We start from the raw sequence: 12573 nt of genomic DNA on the forward strand, positions 1-12573 counted from the left end.
TTAATGAAAAATTGCTGCTACAGCAATACATGTCTTCTTGTTGTGACCATTTTTCTTACATTTAGAGCATGTGTTAGTAGACAATTTTTCTCTATAGGATTTGTATCTAGTCTTCTTGGGCCTTCCTGCTTTTTGTTTCTTTTCTGGTGGTAAAATGTTTATTTCTTTCACAAAATCCGGTACAGTCCCCGAACTTGGAATTCCAATTGAGTAGATAGTCTGACTGTATGTCTTCATCATTGTTTCATTCAAGAAATATGTTGAGCAATATTGAATTGGATCACATTTCAAAAATCTGAAGACTGCTACAGCATGAATGTAGGGAATCCCATCAAGTTGAAATCTTCTACACGTACATGTCTTTTTTTCTATGTTAACTGTGTAAATAATCTCCATATCATGCACATCGTGATCAAAATCATTAAGAGGGACAACCTGAAATAAATAAGATATACCAATGTCATCACAAACAAAAAAATTACTAAAACTACACTAATTATACACTAATATTACAGCAACATACACTAATTATACACTAATTTTACACCAACATACACTAACTATCCAACAATATTTAGAATTACCTTTAATGGCAGCGAGGCAATGTAATTTTTCTTTAGATTTTCATCTGCTTTCCTTGTTAAGATTGATGTTGTTGACTTTGCCAGCGTCCTATATTTGTGATGCCAATCTTGTATGGTAGCACGCAATAATTCAAGCAATGCACACACATGTAGACTCCTTGCTGCCTTGTTAACATCATTCATTGATTCAACAATATTTGAAGTCATTGTGCAATATTTGTTGTGATTTGCCTCAGTTCTGGCCCATTTATCAAATCCAACATCAGTAAGATATTTCCTTATCCCTGCATCAATATTATCAAGCTGTGTCATGTGGAACTTGAATTTTTCTTCTGTGTATGCCTTAACAGCTGAAATGAAATGAATGCGAAAGTTTTCAGAATCTTTTCTGAATTTTCCTCTAACATTGTTCAGCAAATGATAAATGCATATCCTATGAAATGCTTCAGGATACGCAATTTTAATTGCTCTGCTAATACTATCATGTCTGTCAGAAACAATACATAATTCCTCTCTTGTTCTAAAACAGTCTCTCATCCTATGGAAGAACCATTCCCATGACTGGTTATTTTCTGAATCAACTATGCAGTAAGCTAATGGAAATTTTTTACCACAACCATCTTGAGTTACTGCAGATAAAAGCATTCCTTTTGAACATGAACTTAAGAAAGTTCCATCGACTACTATAACAGGTCTGCAGTATTTCCAACCAGCAATAGAAGCATGTAGCGCCATGAAAATGTAAAGAAATCTTCCATTTCTACTTTCTAGCTCTATAGACGAGCCTGGATTCTTCGTCATTATCATATACATAAGACTTGGTAGTAAACTGTATGAATCAATTGGTTTTCCAGCTATGCTCTCCCTTGCTTTAGCCCTTGATCTCCAAGCTTGTTGATAACCCATATTTAAACCATACTCAGCTCTCATATCATTTATGATATCATTTGGTTTATAATCATTCTTTATATCAAGCAGTTTGTGTTTGATTATATTGCCAACTGCTTTTGACTTTGCTTTGTTATTTTTTGTCAATCTTGATTCAATCGTACAGTTGTGATGATTATGATACTTTTTTATAACAAAAACTTCTGATCGTACTGACTTAGAAGCTCTCATTTTCCATAAGAAATCTTCAGTAATGCACTTGATGATGTATACAAGCTTGCATGATTTATACACTTTATACTGAAAATGCTCTTTAATTGCACAAATTGCAATTACCTCTTTTAATATTTCTTTATCCTTGAACATTTGTCCTTCTCTCATTTCAATGTATCTTGCCTCTGTAATTATGTGAACTTCATCATCAATATGTTCATATTTTGCTGCTGATATTTGACCTTGTTCACTCACTTGAATATGTGAATCGATATCTTGCATCTTTTTTACCACATTTTAAGAAATTCTTAAAATTTAGTTCTTCAGAAATTTCATAATCAGCTAATTTATGTCCAATTGAGTAGTAAGAATTTTGTTCAGATATATCTTGATAATCAACACAAATTGGAAACATTGTGTTATCACTTTCTGTTTGTTTTAAATCGAAATAGAATGACAGAGCTTGATCATCATCTATTGTAATTTCTGGTAAATGATTCTTGACCTGAAAACAAAGTTTAAAACAGAAATACATATTTACTATATTTATCTAATATACTAAATGTTACGAATAAATGTTACAAATAATACACTAATAATACACTAACATTACACATTCATTTAACATGAAATGTAACAATATCTAGCTGCGAATGCATCAATTCACTAATAAAGATAAAATCATCAATATACGAATAACACAATAATTTAGAGTACTTGATATCGTATTTCGATTTTATAATCAGAATCTTCAAGCTTCAGTAGTTTTTTCACCATATCTAACAATGCTTTATAATTGCAATTTTTGTCAATTGAAGCTCCTTTGATTTTGAAATCTCTATATTCCTTATCATCATTACAATGACCATTATACTGAATCAAAACTATAATTTTTGTTGTATCCATTCTGTATAAATCAGCTTTTTTCATAATGTTGTTAGTTTATCAGATAACAAGTGAAAATTGACAGTAAATAAAATCAAGTCAATGAATTACCTCGAGCAAACTAAGATCGATTTCAATCAAATTCTATTTGACCTGAATCAAATAATCGTGAATTGAAAAAATTACTTCAAACAAAAGCAGCGCGATTTAGATTTACGTATAGCGATTCCAATCACTTTCCTCGAACTAAATTAGCTCAATTTCAATCACTTACCTGGATCAAAAGCAGCGCGATTTCGATCTACGAATCATGAACTGAAAAAATTACTCAAACCAAAAGCAGCGCGATTTCGATCTACGAATCGCGACTCCAATCACCTACCTCTATCTCAATGACCTCAATTTCAATCAATCTCTGACAATTTTTATATGAAATTAGGATTTAGAATTGTTCTATGTTCTTCATTTTCTATTTTGGAAGCTTAGAAAATCGTTTTCTGTTCTTCAATATCTAATGAATAACGCCGTTTGTCATTGTCCCGTTAGTTAGGTATTTTTGGTAAATATTTTGGCGAAAATGGTAGCGTTGGGAAAGAGGAAAAGATGTGCCAAAATGCTGTAAATATTTAGCCCAAAACAGGTATTTGGAAAATTTTCCCAAAAAAATAAAAAAAAATAAAAAATACTTAGTCGACATAAGGCCATACTTCGTCACAGTTATTTAGAATATAAAGTTGCGCCTTTTTCCTCCAATCATCTTCAAGCCATAAATACTCACTTTTTCCTATAGGGCGTCCAATTGTTTTAAATATCTTTAGCCATAAGTAATGGCATTCTCACTGTATCCATCATCATTTCTTGGTAGCTGGTTAAGTTTGGTATCTACTCCTACCAAATATCTTGAACAAAATGTCAAACACTCATCTGCTATGTAACCTTCAGCAATTGAACCCTCTGGCTTGGCAATATTGCGAATCAATAATTTTAATTTGAATAGATATCTCTCAATTAGATACATCCACCTATACTGAACAGGCCCAGCAAGTTTAGCTTCCTCGGGTAAGTGCACGAGCAAATGCACTATAATATCAAACAATGATGATAGAAAAGTCATCTCCAACTTGCATAAAGTTAAATTTATTTGTTTATGGAGACGATCCAAACTAGAAACATCTAAATTCTTGCAACATAAATCTCTAAACAAGGCACTTAATTCAATTAAAGGCTCGCAAACATCTTTTGGCAAGAAACTACGAATAGCAAGAGGAAGAATTCTTTGTATGAAAACATGGTAATCATGACTCTTCATACCTGATATTTTGTGTTCTTTCAAATTTACACATCAGGAAATTTTCGAGAGAAAACCGTCCGGAGTCTTTAAACTAGCCAACATCTTACACACGACATCTTTTTCAGTATTAGATAATGTATAACGAGCCATTGGAATGCAAACCTTGTCTCCTTTATCAATTGGATGAAGTTCAGGTCTAATGCCCAAACTAACGAGATCATAACGACTATTCAGTGTATCTTTTGTTTTTCCTTTTATGTTCATCACAGTCCCCAACACACTATCGCACACATTCTTCTCAATATGCATCACATCAAGATTATGTCGTATAAGAAGAGTCTTCCAGTAAGGTAACTCAAAAACAAATACTCTTCTTTCTCCAGTGTTCAAAGCTATTAGACGCATCATACTTCCTTTTAATGCCTCTATAAACGGAAGTTGAGTGAAATTATTAAACTCTTTCAGCACTTCTTCACCAGTCAATGGCTTTGGATTTTCTCTCATTTCTCTTACACCATTAAATGATATAGTGTTTTTTCGCCATTTATGGTTACGAGGCAAAAATCGCCTATGATCCATATAACATAACTTCATTGATCCAGGTAAGCGTTTAGCACAAGTATGTTTGAGACAACAAGGACAAGCTATGTAACCTTTAGTTGACCACCCTGATAAGTCTGCATATGCTGGAAAATCATTAATGGTCCACATGATAGCTGCATGTAATTTGAAAATTTTTCTTGCTATGTGCGTCATAAGTGTCTACACCAACCTCTCATAATTCTTTAAGCTCGGATATCAAAGGTTGTAGAAAAATATCTATTCCCATTCCCGGACTATGTGGTCCGGGTATGATCATTGACATGATCATATTAGATTACTTCAAACACATCCAAGGAGGTAAATTATAGGGTATTACGATAACAGGCCAAATGCTATGTTGAGAGCTCAAATTCCCAAAAGGCTGAAAACCGTCGGTGGCTAAACCTAATCTTACATTGCGAGCATCACTTGCAAATGAGCTGTGTAACTCATCAAATTTTTTCCGAGCAAGACTATCTGATGGATGTCGCATTATCTCCTTGTCACAATCATCATACCGTTTATTTTTATGCCAAGACATATTTGAGGCAATCTGACTAGACATAACTAATCTTTGCATTCTAGGTTTTAAAGGAAAATACCTAAGCAATTTATGCGGGATTCGTTTACTGCTATCTCCCCCTTCAGATGACTTCCATCTTGATAATCCACATACTCCACAAGAAGTTGCATTAGAAAATGATCCCCAATATAAGGTACAATGATTCAAGCAAACATCATATTTCTCATAATTAAGGCCTAGAGCATTAATGTATTTGCGAGCACTACTGTACGACTCTCGTATAGTCTGTTTTGCATTAGGAATAATCTCCCTCAATAACTTAACTAACTCATCAAAAGATTTGTTACTCCATCTATGAAAGCTCTTTAAATGAAGCAACTTAACTACAATAGCCAATATCGATAGCTCACATTCTGAATGCAACTTCTTTTTCGCTTCCCTTAGCAAATTGTAAAAATTGGCAGCATATCTTTCAGGCTCTTCTTCATTAGCTACTCTATTAGAACTTGAAGAATTGGAACCATGTTCTCCATTATTGTTGAGGTTAGAAGGAACATGAATATCTTCTACCAATCTAATCATCTCATTATCAAAGAAAGAATTATCGTTTAGATTTGGTTCATCATTGATATCTGTGACTTCATTTGAGGACTCGCCATGTAAATACCACTGAGTATAAGTTTTAACAATTCCATACTTTAACAAGTGATACCTAACTTCATAATTCTCCCTATAGTTGATATTTCTACACTTTATACATGGACATCGAATAACTTTTTTATTAGAAGCATGATTAAATGCGTAAGATAAAAAGTCATCCACTCCTCGAATATAGATTGAATCTTTACGGTTATCAATCTCCATCCAACATTTTTCTGGAGCCATATGCTATGTAATTAAACACAACTTAAAACTATTTCAAAATCATATTGATTGGCAAAATAAAAAAATTCATATCATTAATATTTTTTTAAAAAAGGATAAAGACAATCATCATTATAAACTTCTAGACATAAATTCAATTTAATTACCTAACTTATCGGCTCTCCAAATCATACTTTTTAACCAAATAAAATAAATATTTTAATTCTGCAGTATCATAAAACAGATAATGTAACTGTTTCTGCTGCAGAATTGGAAATCCAATTCTGCTACAGAATTGGATTTTCAATTCTGCAGAATTCTAATTCTGCAGCAGAATTCTGCAGCAAAATTGGAATAATTCTACTTCCAATTCTGCGGCAGAATTGGCAATCCAATTCTGCTGCAATCAGAATTGGATTTCTAATTCTGCTGCAGAATTGGAAATCCAATTCAATTCTGCTACAATCAGAATTGGAAATCCAATTCTGCTGCAGAATTGAAAATCAGAATTGGATTTCTAATTCTGCAGCAGATTTCTAATTCTGCTGCAGAATTGGAAATCTGATTTCTAATTCTGTTCTACAGCAGAATTGGATTTATAATTCTGATGCATAATTAGAAATCCAATTCTGTTGTAAAATTGTACAGTAGAATTAGGGTTCTATTTTGTTGCATTAATCACAATCCAATTTCAGTTTACATAAAAATTTAACAGACATTATAAATGAATAATTTTTTATTAATTTACCGATTTACTCAATCAAATCAACAAGCCCAAATTAAGTTTCAGATGCAATCAACACAAAACACATGCCTAAATATATAATATAACACAACAATTAAGAAAAGCACTTATTTCAAGCATGATTAGTTATATAAGATTGAAGAACTAAAACCCAAAAGGAAAATAATAGAAAAAAATCAATTAGGGGAAAATAAACTTACAAAGATGATGACCCACAATGTTCTTTTCGCAAAAAAAGGTGATTTCCAAATCAATTGCTTAATCCAATTTTGTCTTCTACAAAAGAGCATTGAGATTGAGTTCTAAAGAGTTATAGAAACATGTTTAATAAAATTGTAAAACCAAACGTACCATGAATTTGATAAGAAAATTCTGAAAATTGGTGTTGTACAATGAGAGTTTGCCCTAGATAATCACTTGTATGCACTCAAAAAGCATGATGTTTCACAAGTTTACACCAAACCAAATACCGCCATTTTTTTTTATTTTTTTCTAAACTTGCCGTTTTTTCTGAGCTAATTGGATAGTTTGGCAACGTGGTCCCCTATTCTCTCTAGGTTTTCATTCCATAGTAAATAGTCAATTTGGTCCCCTATTCTACTTAGGTTTTTATTCCATAGTAAATAGTCAATTTGGTCCCCTATAATGTTGCAATAGAAGAATTGAGGACACTTTTTTGAGGAGTCCCCATTTTTAGTGAATTCACTTTTTTGCGGACAATTAAATTATTTTGGTCCCCTAATTTCGTCCCCTTAAATCCCTTTTTTGTAGTGAAAATTTGCAACAAAGCAAAGCTTTTTCATTGGTCTTTTCTTTTTATTTCTTCTTTCTATCAAGTTTATAATAATATTTATTTTCAACAACAATCCAATTCAAACAATCAATAGTAACAGATACAGTATCTTTTAAAAATTGTAAGAAAAAGGAGGGATAATAATCACCCAGGAATCCTAATTTTAAGCTTTTCTTAAAATAAACCTTATGAGTTTTAAAAACGGTCAGTGTACTCCTGAGTTAATCTCTGAATTGACCATTAATTTTCATAAAAGCTCGATTGTTGGAATTAATGTGTGAGAGGCTGATTTGCTGTGTGCGACAAATGTGGTGGGTTGCAAGACGGAATACTTCCAAATAAATTATTTGGGTCTTCCTCTATTAAACAGGAAGTTCTCCACGGGTTCTTGGAATTTTATTGTTGAACATTTTAAATTTCGCCTGGCACTTTAAAAAGGATCTTGGTTGTCTATTGCTGGAAGGTTGATCCTAGCTCATTAATTCTGTTCTTTTCAGCATTCTAGTTTATTACATGTTTATTTTCAGTATGCCTGAATTAGTGCGAAGTCAGCTAGTGGATTTTTTTAGAAAAGTCTCAATAAGTTAGACTCATGCTTCAGGTTGTTTCATGCCATAAATAAACTCGAACACTTAAGAAATCAATCGCTCACATGGCAGTAGAAGTAGCGTAAAGGCCGTAAGTCAAGGGTGGTCAATAAGGCTATTAATTTCACATCTCCCTCTATCTATCTATAGAGAGAGACGAAAGATTTATTATCTTTATGGGATAAAATCCCGAGTTATTACGAAATAAAAAAATGATACAATTAGATTTTAGATTATAGAAGTAAACATTCTCCCATTTATTGCGACTGCCCTGTTCATTAGAGTCGTATATAATGAGATTTTTGTGGAAGGGTAATGTTAACTCGCGTGTGCTAAGTAAGGTTTCTTGTAAGATTATTTGTCATGTAAAAAAAGAAAGAATGGTAGAAAGGTTTTTCTGTATAATGATAACCTTTACAAGAAATATATAGAGCTGTACAAAATAAAATAGAAAAATAATTAGTGCTAATTACTAGCTAATGAAATGGTAATAGTCCTTTGTTAAAGGGATCATCAAATCATCTAATTAAGGTAAGTCACACTCTACATATTAGAATAAGATTTCTTAACACTCCTCCTCAAATTGGAGAGTGAATGTAATGAAGTCCCCACTTGTTACGCAAGGATACAATTGATCTTTCCCTAAAACCTTTGTGAAAACATCCGCCAATTGAAAGCGTGTAGGAAGATAAGAAGGACTTATCATTCCAGCTTGAAGCTTTTCTCGCACTATATGACAATCTATCTCTATATGCTTTGTTCGTTCATGAAAAATAGAATTTGTCGCAATGTGTAATGCAGCTTGATTGTCACAAAATAATGATGCAAGAGATATGTGAGGAATTCTCAAGTCTTGTAGTATCTGTCATAACCAAGTTAGTACTAAGCACGTATAGGCCATAGCTCGATATTTAGCTTCTACCGATGATCTAGAAACATTTGCTTGTTTCTTAGACTTCCATAAAATTAGAGAATTTCGAAGAAAGATGCAATATCCAGTAACTGACCTTCGCGTAGCACGACAACCTTCCCAATCTGAATCACAAAAGGCCTTTAGAGCAAGGTTGTTATTAGAAGGCAGCAACAAACCTTGGCCAAGAGCATCCTTCATGTATCTGAGTACCCCTATTGCAGCATCTTAGTGAAGTTTACGAGGTTCATGCATAAATTGGCTTAAAGTTTGAACTGAATAACCTATATATAGTCTGGTAACTGTAGGATATATGAGTCTCCCAATCAATCTTCTATATTTAGTTGGATCATTTAATAGCTCTCCATCTATATGAGTGAGCTTTAAATTTTGCTCTATTGGAAACTTTTCTGGCCGAGCACTTATGAAGCCCGAATCTTGTAGAATATCCATTGCATATTTTCTCAGTCACATAAATATTCCTTTCCTGGATCGACAAAACTCTATACCCAAAAAGTATTTTAAGTTTCCAAGATCCTTGATGTGGACGTGATTGAGAAGAAACCTTTTGAGATTTTGAATTTCTTGCAAATCATTTCCTTTCAAAAGTATATCATCGACATAAATAAGAACCGTAGTAAAAGAGCTACCTTGAGTTTTTATAAATAGAGAATAATCAGCCTTTAATTTCGTATAGCCAGCCTTTAGAGTTGTTGGGCGGCACATCGGAATTACTTTGTCGAAAATAAAATTAGAGACGGAAGAAATAAAATAATAAATGACACCGAGAATTTTTAACGTGATTCACCCTTAATGTAGGATTATGTTCACGGGACAAAGTCCAAATAATTCTTCCACTATCGAAATAGCAGGCATAGATTTAGAACAATTTTACAGAGAGATCTCACCAAAATAATGATACTCAAGTGTTTCCCACCCCCGAAATAACCTCACTTATCTCTCAATTCTCTCACCCCTCACCCTTTAGAGAAAACGTTTCCCTATCTCGCCTATTAGCCCAAAACTAATAACCCTCACAAATCCTATGCTTTGTGGAAATATTGGTGATACCCTTCTCATTCACCTCCTTGCTATTTATAAGCAAGGAGGTGAGTCCTCCAATCAAATTTCTTGGAGGCTACGCCATTTTACTTGGAGTAGCCTCCAAGCAATATGCTGGGAGGTTACTTCAAGTAAAAACCTTTATATTTTGTTTATTAATTAATTAAGGTGTAGCCCACGTGTGGAGGAACCCTGTAATACTCCAAAATAATTTGAGGTAATTACTTCGCGCCACATGTCGAGATTTCCGATAAATTAAATTAAGAAGAATTTAATTTAATTATATTAGGAATTTAGAATAAATTTTAATAAGTTAATTTGAAGAAATAACTTTGAAAATTAATATAAAATAAATTATAAATCCCGTGACGGATTTTACTTCACCAAAATCCGCGAAATAATTTATAGTATTTATGGTAAAAGTTTCGAGTCGATCGGAGATCGTTTAAAATTTGGACGCGAATAGATTTTGGACGAAATTGAAACTTTTGAAAAGTTTCAAGGACCAAAGTGCATTTTAACCATTATATATAGAACTTAAGCATGAAGAATTTTCCAGAACCTCATCTTCTTCATCAGTTTATTTTCTTTCTCTCGCCGTTTTTGATTGCCGTTCCGTCGCTCGATTCCGTTTCTCGTCCGTTCCCGACGTTCTATAACTTGAAATGATCGTATTTCAGTAGCGTATCACGGTAAGCTTGACGTTTTATTATTTAAACGGATATATTTTGAGTTATATCGATTCAAATTTTTAGGCCACGAAACGATTATATCGTTATAATCGATATTAGAATTGAATTATAGCGTTTTGAAGCTAGATTACGTGTTTGGGGCGTGTTAGGATCGTTTTTATAGTTGGAAGTATGTCAGAAATTGATCCCGGGCTAGGCCCGAGGCTGTGCGTCGCACAGCCAGACTGTGCAAACGCACAGTTCACTGTGCGAACGCACAGTCACACTGTGCCACCGCACAGGCAGACGCGCGTACGCACAGTCAACTGTGCGAACGCACAGTCCTCTGTGCGAATGCACAGTCAACTGTGCGAACGCACAGTCCTCTGTGCGAACGCACAGTCACACTGTGCAACCGCACAGGCAGACGCGCGTACGCACAGTGTTTTCGCCAATCGACCCGTTTTGAGGAAAATTTATAGTACGCACATACCGAGATTTGAAATTAATTAGTATTCGGCTAATTATCGATTTATTTGAGATGTAAACCTAACGAGGTTAAACGAGAATAAATTCTAGAAACGGTAATTGATCCATAAACGAGTTAGATACCGTTTATCTGAATATACGTGAGAAGCACAACTGTTAATGAGAGTTTAATGTGTCGAGTCTCGAGTCTAGAGTCAATCTTAGAATAGGATTCTGATACAAGTCAAATGTTTTAAAATTTGTTTTAGATCTGGCGAGGCAAGAAGCAGCTGGACCAGGAGCTCGGGAAGCTTGAAGTTTCTAAGCCCCGACGTATTTTTTGGATAAGCGTTTTCAGTGAGTTTATATGATTTGCTTTTAAAGTATTTATTCAAGCAATTATTATATATTGCTTTATGTTTGAATTGCATGTTTATTGTGCAAAGTATTTATATGAATTACACATACACTGGATTTGAAACCAGTATTGATCCGATGGAACGTGCTACCTATTGAGCGGCAATAGGACTGTGTGATCACTAGTTTTTATTTGATACAACTGTGAGTTGATTATGAATATGAAATTGAAGTTGGATATATGAATTTGATACGAGTGAGCACTCGGTTACGGTGTAACCTGGAGTCCCCGTATCTAGTGGGTTGGACCCACCAGTGAGTTGGACTCACAACTTGAGATTTAATGGTTGGATTGGACGATGTATGATTAGCATGTTTGAAGATTAGGGTTTCAATTGGATCCTATTCTAGGCTGCATACGCTTTGAATGTTATGGCATTATTTTATGTTTTATTTGAATACTTATTAGTAAATGTATGAACTCACTTAGTATATCCCCATATACTGACTCCTCACATATTTCCTTTTAGGTAAAATACGCTTTTGAAGCAACAGACTTCTATCCTACTTCCAGAAGTCTGTATTTTTGAAGTATGTAAAGAAACAATACTTTACTCTTAGAGCTGCAGTAGATAGGTGTTTTATAAGTCAGCTTATAGTATATGGTTTTCTGTAAATATAACTTTAATGTTTTAGAGTTTTAAATGTTATACGCTTGCTGCGTTATTTATATTGTGACTGCTAGAGGATATGTATGCCTGGCATGTGTTTTTAGCATGACACATGTTTATGCATGTCATGCATGACGTATATACTTTGTGAAAAATTATTTTACGTTTTTAGGCTTGCTACGGGTTTCGGAGCAACCACTCCCATTCCAGTTACTATTGCTTATTTCATGAGATTGGGTCGTGATAATGTTGGTACCAGAGGATGGTCCAGTTACTATTGCTTATTTCATTTAAGTGTTATGTGATTAGGAATCCTAGGAACTCTACTGCAGCACATAGGACTCGAGTCTTGTCTTTGTTACGTATTCATTTGATTTTCAAACTTTCAGCCTTCCCTCTAAAATGTGAGTCTGTCATATGTGTGTGTTCGTATGTGATTAGATGTGCGTTTAGTACGATATGCGTTTACGATGATATAC

At 33.8% G+C, this 12573-nt stretch overlaps 1 protein-coding gene across 1 annotated transcript; it reads right to left on the reverse strand.

The window, feature by feature from the left end:
• Nucleotides 1–2591, reverse strand: LOC126681840 (uncharacterized). The gene is made up of 4 exons (XM_050377396.1): nt 2403–2591; nt 1941–2190; nt 585–1870; nt 1–435 (listed from the first exon to the last, which is right to left on the reverse strand). The coding sequence occupies exons 1-4, from the start codon at nt 2589–2591 to the stop codon at nt 1–3; spliced, it is 2160 nt and encodes a 719-aa protein (XP_050233353.1).
• Nucleotides 2592–12573: the final 9982 nt, after the last annotated feature.

Source organism: Mercurialis annua, linkage group LG5, assembly GCF_937616625.2.
Source record: "Mercurialis annua linkage group LG5, ddMerAnnu1.2, whole genome shotgun sequence".
In the NCBI taxonomy this organism is placed as follows: Eukaryota; Viridiplantae; Streptophyta; class Magnoliopsida; order Malpighiales; family Euphorbiaceae; genus Mercurialis; species Mercurialis annua.

What these genes read in the sequence shown, in the direction of transcription:
- LOC126681840 (XM_050377396.1), bottom strand. Translation starts at nt 2,591, where the DNA reads ATGGATACAACAAAAATTATAGTTTTGATTCAGTATAATGGTCATTGT. An exon ending in AAATCGAAATACGATATCAA is followed by an intron (nt 2,191 to 2,402) that starts GTACTCTAAATT and finishes CTTTGTTTTCAG; the next exon opens with GTCAAGAATCATTTACCAGA. An exon ending in ATATCGATTCACATATTCAA is followed by an intron (nt 1,871 to 1,940) that starts GTGAGTGAACAA and finishes ACATAATTACAG; the next exon opens with AGGCAAGATACATTGAAATG.